Below are 23,433 nucleotides of genomic sequence, written 5' to 3' on the forward strand. Positions count from 1 at the left end.
CCAGTCTTGGCCCGCGACTACCGAACAGAGAAATGGCAACCAGGAACGACATGCACATGGCAGGGGCCACTAATGGACACAGTGGATGTTGGGGAGAACATTGTGAGATGCCATGTTGACCAGATCCTAGAGTCACAGGAACGAGTCAACCCCATGTCTCCCCCATACGTACCTGGTGATGAACCCGACGTACAGGTAGCATCTACCCCAGAAACAGTAGCATCGGAAGCGGATGAACCAACCGACAACGGGGCCAGAATCGCCTCCGCACCAAGAGCAAGACACTCGGGAAAGGCGCTATCCAGAAAGGATCAGGAAGCCTCCCCAAAGACTGAATTTATAAATAAGACTATTTTCAGCTAATGTTGCATGTTAAAAGTGTTAATTGTAATTAGTTTGATATTTAATTGTTAAATGAGTGTTATGGTACTGTTAATCTAAAAGGGGAGGAATTGTAATGTATGTACCTTTTTTATTAAGGGGAGAACTACTTTTTACAGCTCCTGTATACTGTAGTACCGGCAGTGACCACACCTGTATATAAACCCTGAGTAGGGATCTGAATAGTTAGTTCTAGAGTAACCCTCATTCAGTAAACACCTGTTGATCATTCCCTGCAGTCTCTTGTCTAATTATTGAAGGACACAACATCAAGATACATGGATCTAACAGGCTATACATGCATTTTAAGCAAGTTTTGTAAAGAAAGACTTGCATTTATATAGTGCCTCAAGACGTTCCAAAGCGCTTTACAGCCATTGAAGTACTTTTGAAGTGTAGTCACTGCTGTAATGTAGCAAAGTGATAAGTAACTAGCATTACAAATATATCTGAGGTGAGGTCTGTATCTTTCAGTATCACTCTGCAATAAGTTTGAACTTGCTGTCCCATTCGCAGTTGCACAGTAAATATTAAACAACTTCCCCAAAGTCCTGCATTAGCTATGAGCTATGAGAGTTTGGGTTTAGAATGTGATGCAAATATTTTGAAGCAAACTCTTAAAAGATAAACTTTTTAAATGAAGTTTCCAAGCTTCCTCGTCCCAATAACAGCAGAAGGTTTGCAGGACAGGAGCTGGAGCTGATTCTCTGTGGTGGGAACAGCGCCCCTTCTTCCCCGCTGGCCAGTGCTGGGATGGCCGGGCTCGGTGGAGGAAGCGGACCCGATAGGAGCAGCGAATGTGCCGGGCCGGTCACTTCCTGTTTACATGGCATGGAATCCCGGAAGTTGGAGTCGGCCTGAGGGAACGGGCGACCTGTTGCAGGGCGGAGATCTTTTCTCGAAGCAACGGTTCGGTTTCCAAAAAAAGAAAAAGGATGATGCAGTTCACCGTGAATATCAAACTCTCCGCCAGGACCTTAACGGGGACTTTGAACGGCCAGAACCGAGGGGCGGTGGACTGGTGAGTGAGGCTGCTGGCGCCCTGGGCCTTGCACTTCGACTGACCTGTGTCTGAGGTTCAGCTCAGCACAGTGACATTGGAATACAAGTTGTGCAGAAAATTCAGCTTCAGTGCTTTATTTATTTTAGGCGGTTCCTTAGTTGTCAGGCCAACAGCCGATCTCTGCCGGGACTGTCATTTAAGAGTATTGTAAAGTGAGTGATTTTTTTTGTTGGTAAAAGCGAATGTTAAACCCGAAGCTCCAATAATCAAACTCCATTCAGCGGCCAGGACTAGTAATAAATGGCAAGTGTCCATGTTCTAGGGAATTAATTTAAATGAAGTTGCTGGATAAAGTGGAATTGAACTTCTCTTGCCTAAAAGGGAGAACATTAGGTGCTGAAATCGCTGCTTTAAATGCGTCTCTTGGCCATTTCTGCAAAGAATTTCACACATGCCTTTTTATAATACAATAAATGCTGGGCCACACCACAGTGCACGCTTATGTGCAGTTTAGAAATTATATTTTGGCAAACCAGGTACCAATTTGCCTCTAGCTTTTTGTTAAACTTGAGTATACAGACATAATTCAACTGTCAAAACTTATTAGCTTTATCACAGTTACATAAGAACACACATCTGTTTCAGGATATTCTTAGGTATGCAGCCTGGGGAAATTAAAGATAATGGCAAGAAATGCTCTTAAATTGATTGCAAATTCCATCTTTTATTTTTTCTCAAAATACCTAAATCCACTATTAAACTCCTTTTTATATGCATGGCTATTATAATTTATCATTTTGATCTGTGGAAAAAACACAACCATTGGAAAAATGCTGGAATGACAGGTGTACCACAGAGATTGGCCACTCTTTATTGATTGCTGAGAAAAGTATAGTTTTGAGCAGATAATACACTGGTTAGGCCTCAGTTGGAGCATTGTGTTCAGTTCTGGGCACCACACTTCAGGAAGGATGCCAAGGCCTTAGAGAGGGTGCAGAATGAGGGACTTCAGTTATGTGGAGAAGCTGGGGTAGTTCTCCTTAGATCAGCCATGATCTCATTGAATGGCGGAGCAGGCTCGAAGGGCTGAATGGCCTACTCCTGCTCCTATCTTCTATGTTTCTATGTTAAGAGGAGATTTGATAGAGGTGTTCAAAATCATGAAGGGTTTTGATAGAGTAAATAAGGAGAAACTGTTTCCAGTGGCAGAAAGGTCAGCAACCAGAGGACACAGATTTAAGGCGATAGGCAAAAGAACTAGAGGCGACATGAGGATTTTCTTTTAACACAGTGAGTTGTTGTGATCTCGAATGCATTGCCTGGAAGGGTGGTGGAAGCAGATTCAATAATAACTTTCAAAAAGGAATTAGATAAATACTTGAAGTGATGTGTCCCGGCATTTATGTATTATAAAAGGCATATGTGAAATTCTTTGCAGAAATGGCCAAGAGGTGCAATTAAAGTGGCTATTTCAGCAGCTAATGTTCTCCCTTTTAGACAAGAGAAGTTCAATTCCACTTTATCCAGTAACTTCATTTAAATTAAATGAAGGGAAAAAGAAATGACAAGGCTATGGGAACAGAGCCGGGGAGTGGGACTAATGCACAAGTCCAGGTAATATCAAAAAGATCAGTGGTCCACTACTGACCCCTGGGGAACACCACTGCATACTTCCCTCTAGCCTGAAAAACAACTGTTCACTACTACTCTCTGCTTTCTGTCCCTTAGCCAATTTCGTATCCATGCTGCCACTGTCCGTTTAATCCCACGGGCTTTAATTTTGCTTACAAGTCTATTATATGGTACTTTGTCAAACGCCTTTTGAAAGTCCATATACACAACATCAACCACACTACCCTCATCAACCCTCTCCTGGTTATTTATCTAATTGCTGTTTGTGGGTCCGTGCTGTGTGCAATTGGCTACCGTGTTTCCCGACATTACAAGAGTGACAGCACTTCAAAAAGTATTTCATTGGGTGTGAAGCACTTCGATCAACCTGGGTACGTGAAACATTGACAACTTGCATTTATATAGCATCTTTTTTATAATGTAGAAAAACACTCCAAGGTGCTGCAAAGAGGTGTATTCAGTTTAAAAATAAATAAATAAATAAATCTGGAATAAAGAGCTGGTATCAGTATAAGTGACCATTAAAATGTTGGATTGTCATTGACAATGTCCTTTAGGGAAGGAAAGCTGCTGTCCTTACCTATACATGACTGAGTACAAAAGACAAGGCTGAAGGGTTTGCAACCATCTTCAGCCAGAAGTGCCAAGCAGATGACCTTTCCCAGCCTCCTCCTGACGTCCCCACCATCACAGATACTAGTCCTCAGCCTATTCGATTCATTCCATGTAATATATCGAGAAATAGATGAGTGCACTGGACACAGCAAAGGCTGCGGGCCTCTACAACATCCTGGCTGTCGTGCTGAAGACTTGTGCTCCAGAACTAGCTGCGCCTCTTGCCAAGCTGTTCCAGTACAGCTACAACACTAGCATCTATCTGACAATGTGGAAAATTGCCCAGGTATGTTCCTGTTTGCAAAAAGCAGGACAAATCCAACCCGGCCAGTTACCACTCTATCAGCCTACTCGCCATCATCAGCAAAGTGATGGAAGGAGTCATCAACAGTGCTATTAAGTAGCACTTCCTCACCAATAACCGATGCTCAGTTTTGGATCTGCCAGGACCACTCGGCTCCAGACTGGATTGCAGCCTTGGTCCAAACATGGGCACGAGCTGAATTCCAGAGGTGAGGTGAGAGTGACTACCCTTGAGATCAAGGCAGCATTAGAGTGAGTGTGTCACCAAGGGGCCTGAATAAAACTGAAGTTAATGGGGATGAGGGGGAAAGCTCTCCTCCTGAGAGAGTGGCTGGAGTGATACCTGGCACAAAGGAAGATTGTTGTGGGTGTTGGGGACCAATCATTTCAGCCCCAGGACATCACTGCAGTGTTTCTCAGGGCAGCATCCTAGGCCCAACTCTCTTTAGCTGCTCCATCAATGACCACCTCTCCATCCTATCAGAAGTGGGCTGTTCGCTGATGATTGCACAGTGTTCAGCTTCATTCACAACTCCTCAGAAAATGAAGCAGTCCATGCCTGCCTACAGCAAGACTTGGATAACATCCAAGCTTGGGCTGTTGTGTGGTGCAAATGTTATTTGCCACTTAAGTGCCAGGCAATGACTATCTCCAACAGGCGCGAGCCTAAGTTGTGAGGAGGACGCAAAGAGGCTGCAAAGGGATATAGACAGGTTAAGTGAGTGGGCAAGAACATGGCAGGCAATATAATGTGGAGGACTATAACGTGGGAACGGTCACATAGTGGCTATGTTAGTGGACTAGTAATCCAGAGGCCTGGACTAATGATCTGGAAATCCCACCACGGCAACTGGGGAATTTAATTCAGTTAATTAAATAAATCTGGAATAAAAAGCTAGTATCAGTAATGGTGACCATGAAACTATTGGATTGTCGTTAAAAACCCATCTGGTTCACTAATGTCCTTTGGGGAAGGAACTCTGCCTATATGTGACTCCAGACCCAGACTGTGACTGCCCTCTGAAATGGCCTAGCAAGCCACTGAGTGGTTTAAAAAAATGCTACGAAAAACAATAATAAAACCGGATGGACCACCCGATATCAACCTCTGCACTGGCTATGGACACGACAACAGCACACCCAGCCCAGTGGACTATGCAAAATCGTCCTCGCTGTCGTGCTGAAGACTTGTGCTCCAGAACTAGCTGCGCCTCTAGCCAAGCTGTTACAGTACAGTTACAACACTGGCATCTATCCGACAATGTGGAAAACTGCCCAGTTATGTCCTGTCCACAAAAAGTAGGCCAAATCCAACCCGGCCAATTACCACCCCATCAGTCTACTCTCAATCATCAGCAAAGTGATGGAAGGTGTCATCGACAGTGCTATCAAGCGGCACTTACCAAGAAACTGCTCACAGATGCCCAGTTTGGGTTCCGCCAAGACCATTCAGCTCCTGACCTCATTATAGCCTTGATCCAAACATGGACAAAGGAGCTGAATTCCAGAGGTGAGGTGAGAGTGACTGCCCTTGACATCAAGGCAGCACTTGACCGAGTCTGGCATCAAGGAGCCCTAGTAAAACTGAAGTCAATGGGAATCGGGGGGGAGAAGCGCTCCACTGGCTGACACAAATTTTCAGAACCTCTCTGGCCACAGGGGAGGTGCCAGAGGACTGGAGAACAGCTAACGTAGTAACATTATTCAAGAAGGGTAGTAGGGATAAACCAGGGAATTACAGGCCAGTGAGCCTAACATCAGTGGTAGGGAAATTATTGGAAAAAAGTTTGAGGGACAGAATTAGTCGCCACTTGGAAAGGCAAGGATTAATCAAGGATAGTCAGCATAGCTTTGTCAGGGGGAGATCATGTCTAACCAATTTGATTGAATTTTTCGAGGGGGTGACTAGGTGTGTGGATGAGGGTAGTGCAGTTGATGTAGTCTACATGGACTTCAGTAAGGCTTTTGACAAAGTCCCGCATGGGATCCAGAGCAATTTGGCACATTGGATCCAAAATTGGCTTAGTGGCAGGAGGCAGAGGATGATGGTCGAAGGTTGTTTTTGTGACTGGAAGCCTGTGTCCAGTGGTGTACCGCAGGGATCGGTGCTGGGTCCCCTGCTGTTTGTAGTGTACATTAATGATTTAGAGATGAATGTAGGAGGTATGATCAGTATGTTCGCAGATGACACGAAAACTGGTGGAGTGGTAAATAGCAAGGAGGGAAGCCTCAGGCTACAGGACGATATAGACGGGTTGGTCAGATGGGCAGAACAGTGGCAAATGGAATTTAACCCTGAAAAGTGAGGTGATGCATTTTGGGAGGACTAACAAGGCAAGGGAATACACAATGAATGGTAGGACAGAGGAACCTTGGTGTGCATGTACATAGAGGGAAGCCTTAGGCTACAGGACGATATAGATGGGTTGGTTAGATGGCAGAAGAGTGGCAAATGGAATTTAACCCTGAAAAGTGTGAGGTGATGTGTTTTGGGAGGACTAACAAAGCAAGGGATAAAACAATGAATGGTAGGACCCTAGGAAGGACAGAGGATCAGAGGGACCTTGGTGTGCATGTACATAGATCTCTGACGGCAGCAGGACAGGTAGATAAGGTGGTTAAAAAGGCATATGGGGTACTTGCCTTCATTAGCCGAGGCATAGAATATAAGAGCAGGGAGGTTATGATGGAGCTGTACAAAATGCTAGTTAGGCCACAGCTGGAATACTGTGTGCAGTTCTGGTCGCCACACTATAGGAGGGATGTGATTGCATTGGAGAGGGTGCAGAGGAGATTCACCAGGATGTTACCTGGGCTGGAGCGCTTCAGCTATGAAGAGAGACTGGACAGGCTGGGGTTGTTTTCCTTGGAGCAGAGAAGGCTGAGGGGGGGACCTGATTGAGGTGTACAAAATTATGAGGGGCATAGATAGGGTAGATAGAAAGGAACATTTCCCCTTAGTAGAGGGGTCAATAACCAGGGGGCATTGTTTCAAGGTAAAGGGCAGGAGGTTTAGAGGGGATTTGAGGAAAAAGATTTTCACCCAGAGGGTGGTTGGAATCTGGAACTCACTGCCTGAAAGGGTGGTAGAGGCAGGAACCCTCACAACATTCAAGAAGCATTTAGATGAGCACTTGAAACGCCATAGCATACAAGGCAACAGACCAAGTGCTGGAAAATGGGATTAGAATAGATGGGGCTTGATGGCCGGCGCAGACACGATGGGCCGAAGGGCCTCTTTCTGTGCTGTATAACTCTATGACTCATACCTAGCACAAAGGAAGATGGTTGTGGTGGTTGAAGGTCAATCATCACAGCCCCAGAAATTTGCTTCAGGAGTTCTTCAGGGCAGTGTCTTCAGCTTCATCTTCAGCTGCTTCATCCATCAATGACCTTCCCTCCAACATAAGGTCAGAAATGGGGATGTTCACTGATGACTGCAGAGTTCAGCAGCATTCACAACTCCTCAGATAATGAAGCAGTGCATGCCCGCATGCAACAAGACCTGGATGACGTTCAGGCTTGGGCTGATAAGTGGCAGGTAACATTCGTGCCACAGAAGTGCCAGGCAATGACAATCTCCAACAAGCGAGAGTCTAACCACCTCCCCTTGACATTCAACGGTATTAACATCGCTGAATCCCCCACCATCAACATCCTGGGGGTCACCATTGAACAGAAACTTAACTGGACCAGCCACATAAATACTGTGGGAACAAGAGCAGGTCAGAGGCTGGGTATTCTGCGGCGAGTGTCTCACCTCTTGACTCCCCAAAGCCTTTCCACCATCTACAAGGCACAAGTAAGGAGTGCGATGGAATACTCCACTTGCCTGGATGAGTGCAGCTCCAACAACACTCAAGATGGCTCGACACCATCCAGGACAAAGCAGCCCGCTTGATAGGAACACCATCCACCACCTTAAACATTCACTCCCTCCACCACCGGCGTACCGTGGCTGCAGTGTGTTCCATCTACAAGATGCACTGCAGCAACTCGCCAAGGCTTCTTCGGCAGCACCTCCCAAACTCGCGACATCCTCCACCTAAAAGGACAAGGGCAGCAGGCACATGGGAACACCACCACCTCCAAGTTACACACCATCCTGACTTAGTATATCGCCGATCCTTCATTGTCGCTGGGTCAAAATCCTGGAACTCCCTACCTAACAGCACTGTGGGAGTACCTTCACCACACGGACTGCAGCGGTTCAAGAAGGCGGCTCACCACCACCTTCTCAAGGACAATTAGGGATGGGCAATAAATGCTGGCCTTCCAGTGATGCCCTCATCCCATATACGAATAAAAAAAAACATCTGGGGACTTGTGCCAAAATTGGGAGAGCTGACCCACAGACTAGTCAAGCAACATACTCACAGAATCATACCTTTCAGCCAATGTCCCAAACTCCTCCATCACCATCACTGGGTATGTCCTGGCCCACCGGCAGGGGTGGGCGGCACAGTGGTATACCGACGGGAAGGAGTGGCCCTGGGAGTCCTCAACATTGACTCCGGACCCCATGAAGTCTCATGGGCAAGGAAACCTGCTGATTACCACCTACCTCCCTCAGCTGATGACTCAGTACTCCTCCATGTCGAACACCACTTGGAAGAAGCATGGGCGCAGAATGTATTCTGGGTGGGGGACTTCAAAGAGTGGCTCGGTAGCACCACTACTGACTGAGCTGGCCGAGTCCTGAAGGACAGAGCTGCCAGTCTGGGCCTGCGACAGGTGGTGAAAGAACCAACACAAGGGAAAAAACCTACTTGACCTCGTCCTCGCCAATCTACCTGTCGCAGATGCCTCTGTCCATGACGGTCATTGTGGAGACGAAGTCCCATCTTCACACTGAGGAAACCATCCATCGTGTTGTGTGGCACTACCATTGTGTTAAATGGGATAGATGCAGAACAGATCTAGTTGCTCAAAACTGGGCATCCATGAGGCACTGTGGGCTCTCAGCAGCAGCAGAATTGTATTCCGCCACAATCTGTAACCTCATGGGCTGGCATATCCCCCACTCTACCATTACCATCAAGCAAGACGACCAACCCTGGTTCAATAAGGAGTGTAGAAGAGCATGCCAGGAGCAGCACCAGGCGTACCTAATAATGCAGTGCCAACCTGGGGAAGCTGCAACACATGCATGCTAAAAAGCGGAAGCAGCATGCTATAGACAGGGCTAAGCGATCCCACAATCAACGGATCAGATCAAAGCTCTACAGTCCTGCCACATCCAGTCGTGAATGGTGGTGGACCATTAAACAACTAACGGGGGGAGGAGGCTCCATGAATATCCCCATCCTCAATGATGGTGGAGCCCAGCATATGAGTGCAAAAGACAAGGCTGAAGCGTTTGTAACCATCTTCAGCCAGAAGTGCCAAGTGGATGATCCATATCGGCCTCCTCCTGAGCTCCACACCACCACAGAAGCCAGTCGTCAGCCTATTCGATTCATTCCACGTGATATCAAGAAACTGCTGAGTGCACCGGTTACAGCAAAGGCTATGGGTCCCGACAACATCCCGGCTGTCGTACTGAAGACTTGTGCTCCAGAACTAGCCACACCTCTAGCCAAGCTGTTCCAGTACAGCTATAACACTGGTATCTATCTGACAACGTGGAAAACTGTCCAGGTATGTCCTGTCCACAAAAAGCAGGACAAATCCAATCTGACCAATTACTGCCCCATCAGTCTATTCTCAATCATCAACAAAGTGATGGAAGGTGTCATCGACAGTGCTATTAAGCGGCACTTACTCGCCAATAACCTGCTCACTGATGCCCAGTTTGAATTCTGCCAGGACCACTCGGCTCCAGACCTCATTACAGCCTTGGTCCAAACATGGACAAAGGAATTGAATTCCAGAGGTGAGGTGAGAATGACTGTCCTGGACTTCAAGGCAGCATTTGATCGAGCGTGTCATCAAGGAGCCCTAGTAATACTGAAGTCAGTGGGAATTGGGGGGGGGGGGGGGGGGAGAAACTCTCCACTGGCTGAAGTCATACCTAGCACAAAGAAGATGCTTGTGTTGGTTGGGGGTCATTCATCTCAGCCCCGGGACATTGCTGCAGGAGTTCCTCGGGGTGGTTGATATACCTATCAATTCATCCAATGAAAAGCGACGAGTTAAGAAAGTAACTATAGGTTTTTATTGGCTAAATAACAGAGCCCACCCTCGTGGGTGATCGGATACAACAAGGAGGAATGCCAGCCAGTCGACTACCTTTATACCTGGGCAGGTAGGTGGAGTCATGGGCGGAGTCAGCAGTGGTCAGCCCAGGTATAGCAGCGTGACAAGAGGCGACCTCGTATAGTGATACAACAGTGTGAACAGTGATAACCATAGAGTAACGATATAACAGTGATAACTATAGTGAACGATAAAAGTGGTTTACCACATTCACCCCTTGTTTAGATTTGAGTCCGGCGGGGTGAAGTGTACTACCAGTTCTGGTATGTCAGTCTGTCCGGAGGCCTCGTAAGCCTTTCTGATTGTCGCAGCGGCGGTGTTGCATTATCCGGTGTTAATGCTGGTGTCTGCGTGGTCGGCGAAGGCTCGTGGGGTTCCGGCATGCCGTCTACCTGGTCTGGAATTGGGGGGGTGGTGGGGGGGGGTGAAGGTGGTGTCTCCGGAGTGCCCGAGGGTGCGAGGTCTCGTAAGGAGACTGTGTCCTCCCGCCCGTCTGTGTATGCCACATAGGCGTACTGGGGGTTGGCGTGCAGGAGGTCCACCCTCTCGACCAGGGGGTCCGTTTTATGGGCCCTCACGTGCTTTCGCAGCAAGACGGGCCCCGGAGAGGTCAGCCAGGTTGGTAGCGTGGTTCCCGTAGTCGACTTCCTGGGGAAAGCAAACATTCGTTCATGGGGGGTGGCGTTGATGGCAGTGCAAAGTAGTGACCGGGTGGAATGCAGCGCTGCCGGGAGGACTTCCTGCCAGCGGGAGGTTGGGAGGCCCTTAGACTTTAAGGCTAAGAGGACGGCCTTCCATACCGTCGCGTTCTCTCTTTCTACCTGGCCGTTCCCTCGGGGGTTGTAGCTGGTGGTCCTGCTTGCAGCAATACCTCTCGCTAGTAGGAACTGACGGAGTTCCTCGCTCATGAAGGAGGAGCCCCGGTCACTATGTATATAGTTTGGGAACCCGAACAAGGCGAAGAGGTCGTTCAGGCATTTAATGACCGTGGTACTGGTCATGTCTGGGCAGGGGAAGGCAAAGGGGAAACGGGAGTACTCATCAACAATGTTGAGGAAGTACACATTACGGTCAGAGGATGGGAGGGGCCCCTTAAAGTCGATGCTCAGGCGCTCGAAGGGGCGGGTGGCCTTGATCAGGCTTGCTCTGTCCGGCCTAAAGAAGTGCGGTTTGCACTCGGCACAGGTCTGGCAGTTCCTGGTCATGGTCCTGACCTCCTCGATGGAGTAGGGCAGGTTGCGGGCCTTAATGAAGTGGTAAAGTCTGGTGACCCCGGGGTGGCAGAGGTCGTTGTGGAGGGTCTGAAGTCTATCACTTTGCGCGCTGGCGCATGTAATTCGTGACAGAGCATCGGGGGGGTTCGTTCAGCTTACCTGGCCGGTACAAGATATCATAATCGTAGGTGGAGAGCTCGATTCTCCACCTCAAGATCTTGTCATTCTTGATTTTGCCCCTCAGCTTGTTATTAAACATAAAAGCGACCGAACGTTGGTCGGTAAGGAGGGTAAATCGTTTGCCTGCCAGGTAGTGCCTCCAGCGTCGTACCGCCTCCACAATCGCCTGGGCCTCCTTCTCGACCGACGAGTGTCGGATCTCAGGGCCCTGTAGGGTCCTTGAGAAGAAGGCCACCGGTCTCCCCTCCTGGTTAAGGGTGGCGGCTAGGGCGAAGTCGGATGCATCGCTCTCGACTTGGAAGGGGATGGACTCATCCACTGCGTGCATAGTGGCCTTGGCAATGTCTCCCTTAATGAGGGAGAAGGCTGCGCACGCTTCCTCCGTAAGGGGGAAGGATGTCGACTTCATGAGGGGTCTGGCTTTGTCCGCATAATTGGGCACCCATTGGGCATAGTAGGCGAATAGCCCCAGGGTTCTCTTCAGTGCCTTTGGACAGTGGGGGAGGGGTAGCTCCATGAGGGGGTGCATTCTTTCGGGGTCGGGGCCGATGACTCCGTTCTCTACTACACAGCCGAGGATGGCAAGGCGCGAGGTGTTAAACACACATTTATCCTTATTGTAGGTGAGGTTCAGCCGTTGGGCCGTACGGAGGAATCTCTCCAGATTAACATTGTGGCCCTGCCGGTTGCGGCCGCAGATGGTGATGTTATCTAGATAGGGGAACGTGGCGTGCAGCCCGTTCTGGTCAACCATCCGGTCCATCTCCCTTTGGAAGACCGAAACCCCGTTGGTGACGCCGAAGGGAACCCTAAGGAAGTGGTAGAGGCGGCCGTTCGCCTCGAAGGCTGTATACTGGCGGTCCTCAGGGCGGATAGGGAGTTGGTGATAGGCCGACTTAAGGTCGATGGTGGAGAATACCCGGTACTGCGCAATCTGATTGACCATATCAGATATGCGGGGAAGGGGGTATGCGTCCAGCTGGGTGTACCTGTTTATGGTCTGGCTGTAGTCGATGACCAGGCGGTTTTTATTGCCGGTCTTAACGACCACGACCTGGGCACGCCAGGGGCTGGTGCTCCCCTCGATGATGCCCTCCTTCAGGAGACGCTGCACCTCAGAGCTAATGAAAGCTCTGTCCCCGGCGCTGTACCGCCTGCTCTTGGTAGCGACGGGTTTGCAGTCGGGGGTGAGGTTAGCGAACAGGGAAGGTGGCGGGACCTTGAGGGTGGATAGGCCGCAGGTGTTACGCGGTGGGCGGTTTAAAATCTGCTGGTTGGCGACTGTGAGTGGGGGGAGGGGTCCGCCGTATGCTAGCGTGACGCTTTGGAGGTGGGATTGGAAGTCTAGGCCTAGTAGGACGGCAGCGCATAGCTGGGGCAGGACGAGGAGTTTAAAATTTTTATACTCCGTACCCTTAACCGACAGGGTCACAACACAGTAGCCGCTGATGTCTGTGGCGTGTGACCTCGATGCCATCGAGATCCGGTTGCGCGTTGGCAGGACAGGGAGGGAGTAGTGGCTCACCGTGTCTGGGTGGATGAAGCTCTCCGTGCTTCCGCTGTCGAACAGGCAGGTCGTGGCGTGGCCGTTTACTTTGATGTCCATCATCGACTTGGACAGGTGATGCGGGCGGGCCTGGTCCAGTGTGACGGAGGCTAGTGTATAGCTGAGCGAGTTGTTGTAGTCTGCGGTTGAGGCGGTAGTCGGGTCTAGAGGCACGGTGGCGGTCGGGCGTGGTGGGTAAAATGGCGTCTCCCACGAGGTTGGACAAAATGGCGGAGAAGATGGCTGCCCCCATAACTCACATGAGGCACTGCTGCTGTCGGTTGCCTGTATCAAAGATGGCCGCCCCCATGACTCACATGTGGGGATGCTGGCCTCTGTTGCCTTGAAGGAAGATGGCCGCCCCCACAGCTCGCATGAGGCACTGCTGGCCTCTGATGATCCACCTCTGCAGGCCTTAGCGAAGTGGCCTTTCTTCATGCAGGTTGAGCAGGTAGAGTTCCTGGCTGGGCAGCGCGACCTCGGGTGTTTCACCTGGCCGCAGAAGAAGCAGCCGGCGGCCCGATCGCGGGGGTCCGATGTCGGAGCCGGTACCGGGGGTGGCGGTCTCGATCGGGTCCGGGACGCCGACGCTGAGGTAGGTCCCAGGGGGGTTGCTGCGGGGGGTGTCGGGGTCGGTCCCAAGTCCCAGGGTCGCGAGTTACAGTACCTTGAGTATGCCTCGAGGTCCCGATGGGCCACCTCTAGAGAGAGAGCTAGGGCTGCAGCTTTGTCCAGGTCGAGGTCCCTTGCTTCCAGTAGTCTTTGCCGTGAGTAGTCGGACCGCAGGCCTTTCACGAAGGCATCGCGGACATTGTCTTCAGTATTTTCTGCCGCCGTTACCGCTTTAAAGTTACAGTCTCTGCCGAGTGCTTGTAGCACCCGTAAAAATTCCTCCTCGGGCTCTCCTGGCTGTTGCGGGCGGGATCTTAGGAGGTGTCTGGCATACATGGAATTTACCGGGGTTTGGTACTGTCTTTTCAGCCGGTTGATGGCGTCTTCGTATGTTTTAAGGTCCCGGATGAGTGCGAATACTTTAGGGCTCACTTGGACGTTCAGAACTCTTAGCATGGATTTCTGAGGCACGCTGGATTCTCCCAGGTAGGCTTCGAAGCAGCTCAGCCAGTGTTCGAAGTCGAGGGCTGAGTTTGCTGCCTGTGGGTTTAGATCCAGGTACGGTGGTCTGAGGGCTCGCAGCCAGGCCGGCTGCTGTGGCTGTTGTAGCTGGGCGTCTGGCTGGTCGCTTGACTGCTCCGGTGTCGACATTTTAAAATTTAGCCAATAAAATTGATATACCTATCAATTCATCCAATGAAAAGCGACGAGTTAAGAAAGTAACTATAGGTTTTTATTAGCTAAATAACAGAGCCCACCCTCGTGGGTGATCGGATACAACAAGGAGGAATGCCAGCCAGTCGACTACCTTTATACCTGGGCAGGTAGGTGGAGTCATGGGCGGAGTCAGCAGTGGTCAGCCCAGGTATAGCAGCGTGACAAGAGGCGACCTCGTATAGTGATACAACAGTGTGAACAGTGATAACCATAGAGTAACGATATAACAGTGATAACTATAGTGTAACGATAGTGAACGATAAAAGTGGTTTACCACAGTGGTGTCCTAGACCCAACCATCTTCAGCTGCTTCATCAGTGACCTTCCCTCCATCATAAGGTCAGAAGTGGGGACATTCGCTGATGACTGCACAGTGTTCAGTGCCATTTGCAACTCCTCAGATAATGAAGCAGTCCATGCCCGCATGCAGCAAGATCTGGATGACATTCAGGCTTGGGCTGATAAGTGGCAGGTAACATTCGCGCCACAGAAGTGCCAGGCAATGACTATCTCCAACAAGCGAGCATCTAACCACCGCCCCTTAAAATTCATTGGCATTACCATCACCAAATCTCCCACCATCAATATCCTGGGGGGGTCGCCATTGGCCAGAAACTTAACTGGACCAGCCACATAAATACTGTGGCAACAAGAACCGGTCAGAGGCTGGGTATTCTGTGGCGAGTGTCTCATCTTCTGACTCCCCAAAGCCTTTCCATCATCTACAAGGCACAAGTCAGAAGTGTGATGGAATACTCTCCACTTGTTTGGATGAGTGCAGCTCCAACAGCACTCAAGAAGCTCGACACCATCCAAGACAAAGCAGTCCGCTTGATTGGCATCCCATCCAGCATCTTAAACATTCACTCCCCACCACCGGCGTATCGTAGCTGCAGTGTGTACCATCTACAAGATGCACTGCAGCAACTCGCCAAGGCTTCTTCGGCAGCACCTCCCAAACCCACGACCTCTACTGCCCAGAAGGACAAGGGCAGCAGGCGCATGGGAACACCACCAACTAAGTTCTCCTTCAAGTCACACACCATCCTAACTTGGAAGTATATCGCCGTTCCTTCATCGTCGTTGGGTCAAAATCCTGGAACTCCCTCCCTAACAGCACTGGGAGTACCTGCACCACACGGATTGCAGCGGTTCAGGAAGGCGGCTCTCCACTACCTTCTCAAGGGCAATTAGGGATGGGCAATAAATGCTGGCCTTGCCAGCAACGCCCACATCCCATGAACGAATAAAAAAAAAAAGTGATGTTGTCCACTTTGGTAGGAAAAATAGAAAAGCAGAATATTTTTAAATGGTGAGAGATTGGGGAATGTTGGTAATCAGAGGGACCTTGGTATCCTTGTACACGAATCATTGAAAGTTAACATGCAGGTACCACAAGTAATTAGGAAAGCAAATGGTATATTTGCCTTTATTATAAATGGACTAAAGTACAAGAGTAAAGAAGTGTTACTGTAATTATATAGGGCCTTGGTGAGACCACACTTGGGGTATTGTGCACAGCTTTCGTCGTCTTACCTAAAGAAGGATATACTTGCCTTAGATGGAGTGCAACAACGGCTCACTAGACTGATTCTTGGGATGGGGGGGGCGGGTGCGGTTGTCCTATGAGCAGAGATTGTGTAGACTAGGCCTATATTCCCTAGAGCTTAGTAGAATGAGAGGTGATCTAATTGAAACGTATAAAATTCTTAAGGGTCTTGACAGGGTAGATGCTGGGAGGACGTTTCCCCTGGCTGGGGAGTTTAGAACTAGGGGTCACCGTCTCAGAATAAGGGGTTGGCCATTTAGGACTAAGATGAGGAGAATTTTTTTCACTCAAAGGGTTGTGAATCTTTGTAATTCTCTACTCCAGGGGGCTGTGGATGCTCAGGCGTGAGTATATTCAAGACAGAGCTTGATAGATTTTTGGATGCTAAGGGAACCAAGAATACGGGGATAGTGTGGGAAGGTGGAGTTGAGGTTGCAGATCAGCCATGATCTTATTGAACTGCGGAGTAGGCTCGAGGAGCCGAATGGCCTAGTTCTGCTCCTATTTCTTATGTTCTTAGGTTCTTAACACCTCCCCTTAACATTCACTGGCATTACCATCGTCGAATCCCTCACTATCAACATCCTGGAGATCATCTTTGACCAGAAACGCAAATGGACCAGCCACATAAATGCCGTAGCTACTAGAGCAGATCAGAGGCTGAGTATTCTGCAGTGAGTGGCTCACCTCCTGATTCCTCAAAGCCTCTCCACCACCTACACAGCACAAGTAGGTGTGTGATGGAATACTCGCCACTTGCCTGGATGGGTGGAGCTTCAACAACACTCAAGAATCACGACATCATTCAGGACAAAGGAGTCCCTTTTGATCAGCATCCCATCCACCAGCTTAAACAACCATTCCCTCCACCATCGGCGAACCATGGCTGCAGTGTGTATTAACTGTAGAATGCACTGCAGCAACTCGCCAAGGCTTCTAGGGCAGCAGGTGCATGGAAACAAAATCACCTCCAAGTCCCCCTTCAAGTCACACACCATCCCGACGTGGACATATATTGCTGTTCCTTCATCGCACTGGGTAAAAATCCTGGAACTCCCTACCTAACAGCATTGTGTGAGTGCATGGACTGCAGCGGTTCAAGAAGAAGGCCCACTAACACCTTCTCGAGGGCATTCAGGAATGGGCAATAAATGCTGGCCTTGCCACTGACCCCCATTTCCCGAGAATGGAAAAAAAATCTGACTAAAATCGGCGCCGAGCCTTCAAAGGAGATATTGGGAGAGGCGACTAAAAGCTTGGTCAAAGAGGTGGGTTCTACGTAGGGGCTTAAAAGAAGAGAGAAGGCGGTGAGGCAGATGGATTTAGGAAGGGAATTTCAGAACTTGGGACCTCGTCACCAATGGTGGGGTAAAAGGAGTCAGGGATGCACAAGAGTCCAGAGTTGGAGGAACACCGATCAGCAGCCTGTTTTGCATTCCGCCCGATTTTCTTTTCTGTTGAAGACATGGAAGAGAAAATTGGGTGGAGTGATAGCGCCTATTTTGCGCTACTGCACAAGACCTTATTTATACCCCAGTTATTTTCTTTCCCATGTCACCAGTGCTCATTGCTTATTCTCAGCATGAAAAAGAACAATTTTAAAAATGAATGCTGATGGTAAGGTGTCTTCTTTTAAAGAGAAACTGTTGCCATTCATACTGTTTAAAAGTGAAATGGTAATAAAAATATAATAGCCATTTACTTCTGTTTTTTTTGTTAATTGGTGATTGCAGATGTCCTTAGGTAATAAGTTGGAGGAGTTTTTGAACCTAATGAATGCGAGGTGAATAATTTGTACCAGTGTTAATTCAGCTCCCTCACTGTGAAGCTTAATTCCTCTGGTAATTTCAAGCAGGAAGTACTGATTTTTGGTTATGCTATCAAAGGAAGGTAGAAAGTGGAGATCAATCATTTCCTCCACAGGAAAGGAGTTCTTTTAGGTGAATGTTTGTTTATGCTTATCGTGACTGGGATCATAATCCCAGATAGTGGATGCATTGGTTTTGATCTCCCAAAATTCCCTAGATTCTGGAGAGGCCCAGCGGATTGGAAGGTCGCAAATGTAACACCGCTATTCAAGAAAGGAGGGAGAGAAAAAATAGGGAACTTCAGGCCAGTTAGCCTGACATCAGTCGTCGGGGAAAATGCTGGAATCCATTGTTAAGGAAGTGGTATCAAGTCACTTAGAAAATCATAACATGATTAGGCAGAGTCAACATGGTTTTATGAAAAGGAAATCGTGTTTGACAAATTTATTCAAGTTTTTTGAGGATGTAACTAGCAGGGTAGATAAAGGGGAACCAGTAGATGTAGTATATTTGGATTTCCAAAAGGCATTTGATAAGGTGCCACATAAAAGGTTATTACAGAAGATTAGGGCTCATGGGGTTGGGGGTAATATAGTAGCATGGACAGAGGATTGGTTAACGGACAGAAAACAGAGAGTAGGGATAAATGGATCTTTTTCAAGTTGGCAGGCTGTAACTAGTGGGGTGCCACAAGGATCAGTGTTGGAGCCTCAGCTATTTACAATCTATATTAATGACCTAGATGAAGGGACCGAGTGTAATGTATCCAAGTTTGCTGATAATACAAAGCTAGGTGGGACAGTAAGCTGTGAGGAGAACACAGAGTCTGCAAAGCGATATAGATAGACTAAGTGAGTGGGCAGTAAGGTGGCATATGGAGTATAATATAGGGAAATGTGAGGTTACTCACTTTGGTAGGAAGAATAGAAAAACAGAATATTTTTTAAATGGTGAGAAACTTTCAAATGTTGGTGTTCAGAGAGATTTGGGTGTCCTCGTGCAAGAAACACAGAAAGCTAGCATGCAGGTACAGCAAGCAATAAGGAAGGCAAATGGCATGTTGGCCTTTATTACAAGGGGGTTGGAGTATAAGAGTAAGGAAGTCTTGCTACAATTGTACAGGGCCTTGGTGAGACCACACCTGGAGTACTGGGCACAGTTTTGGTCTCCTTATCTAAGGAAGGATATACTTCCCTTGGAGGCGGTGCCACAAAGGTTCACTAGATTGATTCCTGGGATGAGAGGGCTGTCCTATGAGGAGAGATTGAGTAGATTGGGCCTATACTCTCTGGAGTTTAGAAGAATGAGAGGTGATCGCATTGAAACATACAAGATTCTGAGGGGGATTGATAGGGTAGATGCTGAGAGGTTGTTTCCCCTGGCTGGAGTGTCTAGAACTAGGGGTATAGTCTCAGGATAAGGGGTAGGCCATTTAAGACCGAGATGAGGAGGAATTTCTTCACTCAGAGGGTTGTGAATCTTTGGAATTCTCCGCCCCAAAGGGCTGTGGATGCTGAGTCTTTGAGTATATTCAAGGCTAAGAGAGATAGATTTTTGGACTCTAGGGGAATCAAGGGATATGGAGACCGGGCGGGAAAGTGGAGTTGAGGTCGATGATCAGCCATGATCTTACTGAATGGCGGAGCAGGCTCGAGGGGCCGTATGGCCCACTCCTGCTCGCTCTTCTTACGTAATGCTGGGAAATTTGACCATCAAGCACTTTAAGGTCAGTTACAGCATGGGTTAGATGCTGGGAAAAGATCATCTGCTCTGCTCCAAGAATGTGCCTTGACCCAACTTTCGAAATGCATTCCTTACTGCACCAGTACGGTACTACTTCTGTTCCCATGCGACCTTCCCCATATGTGAGATGCCAAATTAGTGGCAATTTTGCTTGGTGCTTGCTTACCCTCTAGGGATCAGGAAAAAAGACAAAAATAGACATCACTGGAAGCGCAATAAATATATTTTTAATATAAGACTCTTATGGAAGCAATACAGTATGGCTAAACAAAGAGGATGCACATTGAAGATGAGTTTGCTCAGTGTTTTAAACTTTTTCTGCACAATATAAATGAGTAGCTGCATTATGCCATGTTCTTGGGTTCCTTTTTCTAACGGAATGGATTGACTTTTAGTGCACCGACCGCTGTGTTGAAATCGCATTTTAGACACTCCAGGCACTGTTGTTTCTATCAACACAGGATAATTTTATCTGAATGAGTTGTAGGCTCCATGAAATGAACAAGGTTTATTGTGAATGCAGCATTTAGATTATATGTGCTGCTGATGGAAAATGTATTCCGTTTGACTTTTACTTCGATGTGATGCCTTTTAATATGAAAAAGAATCTTTCACAAAAGGTAGCTTAACATGGGGAGATAAAATGCTGCCTTCCCATTTGGTAACTGTGTTCAAGTTCAGGACAGATGGGGAAGACAGAAATCTTCTCATTTTGAAAGCTGTTGGATTCCTAAGTGAAATTCGCTTGGCTGCTAACTATTTAGTTCCCAACCCAGAAGTGAGGCCGTATTATAAAACTGCTAACCCATTTGTAACTAATTGTTGCTGCAAAGGGGGCTATAAGGTTAATGAATGTAGAACTGGATATATTGCATTGGTCTAATTTGGACTTTGTTGTTCAGGCAGTTTGGTTGGTGCAGAGGACGCTTAAGAATGTTTATATCATTCCACAGTCTGTGCAGTACTTTACCTGACTAGAGAATATTAGATGCTGTCACCAGTTATCAAGAGTAGAAAATTTTATTTGGACCTTTCTTGCTTTCAACACACTGCCCACATAACAACAACAACAACTTGTATTTATATAGTGCCTTTAATGTAGTAGAACGTTCCAAGGCACCACTTCTTCTTAGGCAGTCCCTCGGAACCGAGGATGACTTGCTTCCACATTAAAAATGAGTTCTCAGGTGACTGATGAGTCCAATGCGGGACCTACAGTCTCTGTCGCAGGTGGGGCAGACGGTGGTTGAAGGGGCGGGTGGGTGGGGTGCTTGGGTTGACGTGCGCTCCTTGCGCTGCCTGCGCTTGGCTTCCGCTTGCTCCCGGCGAAGAGACTCGAGGTGTTCGGCACCTTCCCGGATGCTTCTCCTCCACTTTGTGCGGTTTTGGACCAGGGATTCCCAGATGTCGGTGGGGATGTTACACTTTTTCAAGGAGGCTTTGAGGCTTCACAGGAGTGTTATAAAACAAAATTTGACACCGAGCCACATGAGATATTAGGGCAGATGACATAGAAACCTAGAAGATAGGAGCAGGAGTAGGCCATTCGGCCCCTCGAGTCTGCTCTGCCATTCAATGCGATCATGGCTGATCATCCAAATTCAGTACTCTGTCCCTGCTTTCTCCCCATATCCCTTGATCCCTTTAGCCTGAAGAAATATATCCAACTCCTTCATGAATATATTTAATGAAATGGCCTCTACTGCCTTCTGTGGTAGAGAATTCCACAGGTTCACCACTCTCTGGATGAAGAAATTCCTCCTGCTTTCTGTCCTAAATGGCTTACCCCTTATCCTTAGACTGTGACCCCTGGTTCTGGACTCCCCGACCATCGGGAACATCCTTCCTGCATCTAGTCTGTCCGGCCCTGTCAGAATTTTATAAGTTTCAATGAGATCCCCTCTCATTCTTCTAAACTCCAGCGAGTATAAGCCCAATCGACCCAATCTCTCCTCATACATTATTCCTACCATCCCAGGTATCAGCCTGGTGAATCTTCACTGAACTCCTTCCATGGCAAGAACATCCTTCCTCCGATAAGGCGACCAAAACTGCACACAGTACTCAAGATGTGGTCTCACCAAGGCCCTGTACAACTGCAGCAAGACATCCTTGTTCCTGTACTCAAACCTTCTCGCTACGAAGGCCAACATACCATTTGCCTTCTTAACCGCCTGCTGCACCTGCATGCTTACCTTCAGCGACTGGTGCACAAGGATACCCAGGTCTTGTTGCACTTCCCCTTCTCCCAATCTATTGCCATTCAGACAATAATCTGCCTTCCTGTCTCTGACACCAAAGTGGATAACCTCGCATTTATCCACGTTATATTGCATCCGCCATGCCTCTGCCCAATCACCCAACCTGTCCAAACCATCCTGGAGTTTCTCGGCATCCTCCTCACAGCACACACGACCACCCAGCTTTGTGTCGTCTGCAAACTTGGAGATATTATATCCAGCTCCCTTGTCTAGATCATTAATATATATATTGTGAATAGCTGGGGTCCAAGGACCGATCCCTGTGGTACCCCACCAGTCACTGCCTGCCACTCGGAAAAAGACCCGTTTATTCCAACCCCTTGCTCTCTGTCTGCCAACCAGTTCTCTATCCAAGTCAATACCCCGCCCCCAATCCCACGTGCCCCAACTTTACACGCTAATCTCTCATGCGGGACCTTATCGAAAGCCTTTTGAAAGTCCAAATACACCACATCCACTGGTTCTCCCCCCATCCACTCTACCAGTCACACCCTCAAAAAAGCTCCAGCAGACCAGTCAAGCACGATTTACCTTTTGTAAATCCACGTTGACTTTGTCCGATCCTGTCACTGTTTTCCAAGTGCTCTGCTATTACATCTTTTATAATGGACTCTAGCATTTTCCCCACTACCGATGTCAGATGTGTAATTCCCCATTTTCTCTCTACCACCAAAAGCTTGGTCAAAGAGAGAGGTTTTAAGGAGCGTCTTAAAGGAGGAAAGAGAGTACCAAAAATTCTCACAAATATGCCCTGAATTCAGAAATCTGAATGACAACCAAAAACTCCCATACCTACTGGGAGAAGAGAGAAGCTGTGTAACACTGGCGGCACACTATGTTACAGCTTGCCATGAACAGAGGGACGACCAGTAAACTAAGAAAAGAGTATATATAAAAAATGCGAATGTATATTTATACACTCGGGGATATACCTGTTTATACAATGTATGAATAGAACTGCGTTTATGTGTTCAACCATAAATGTATTTTGATGCTTTGGCAACATAAGATGTACCTTATCATGCCAATAAAGCGATTTGAATTTGAATTAGAGAGTAGTTTAGGGAAGGAATTCCAGAGCTTAGGGCCTTGGCAGCTGAAGGCACGGCTGCCAATGGTGGAACGATTACAGTATTTGCAAAAATGAATGTAGAGTTAAAACACTGCTGTCCAGGTTTTGTGGTCTTTATAAACTGGGATGACATTTATCCTTTGAAAATAGTCATTTTGCTGTTATTTTTGCAATTCATTTTTAACAGCATGATTTATGTATCACAAAATGCAGAAACTCAGACAAAAAAATGTAGCATGTTATAATTACTGTAGAAGAAATGAGTCTAAAGTTTTCCATCAGAGAATCCAAAAATGGCTGTCAGCTATGGCTCAGTGGTAGCACTCTCACCTTTGAATCAGAAGTTTGTGGATTCAAGTCCCGCTCTAGAGACTTGAGCACAAAAATCTAGGCTGACACTTCAGTGCAGTACCAAGGGAGTGCTGCACTGGTCGGAGGTGCCGTCTTTTGGATGAGATGTTAAACTGAGGCCCCGTCTGCCTTCACTATTTCGAAGAAGAGCATGAGAGTTCTCCCCGGTGTCCTGGCCAATATTTATCCCTCAATCAACATAACAAAAACAGATGATCTGGTCATTACCACATTGCTGTTGGTGGGAG

General features: G+C 47.9%; 1 protein-coding gene across 1 annotated transcript in view; it reads left to right on the forward strand.

Annotated features, from left to right (window-relative positions):
• Positions 1–1,079: 1,079 nt before the first annotated feature.
• The window catches only part of wdr11 (WD repeat domain 11), a 122,259-nt gene continuing 99,905 nt past the window's right edge, over positions 1,080–23,433 (forward strand). Inside the window, exon 1 of the mRNA XM_085994549.1 lies at positions 1,080–1,402. Within this exon, the coding sequence (XP_085850675.1) occupies positions 1,179–1,402 (224 nt within the window). The 5' untranslated portion in view covers positions 1,080–1,178. The remainder of the gene's footprint in view (positions 1,403–23,433) is intronic.

Source organism: Somniosus microcephalus, chromosome 8 (genome assembly GCF_052327205.1).
Source record: "Somniosus microcephalus isolate GS21.2 chromosome 8, FLI_Smic_1.0, whole genome shotgun sequence".
In the NCBI taxonomy this organism is placed as follows: Eukaryota; Metazoa; Chordata; class Chondrichthyes; order Squaliformes; family Somniosidae; genus Somniosus; species Somniosus microcephalus.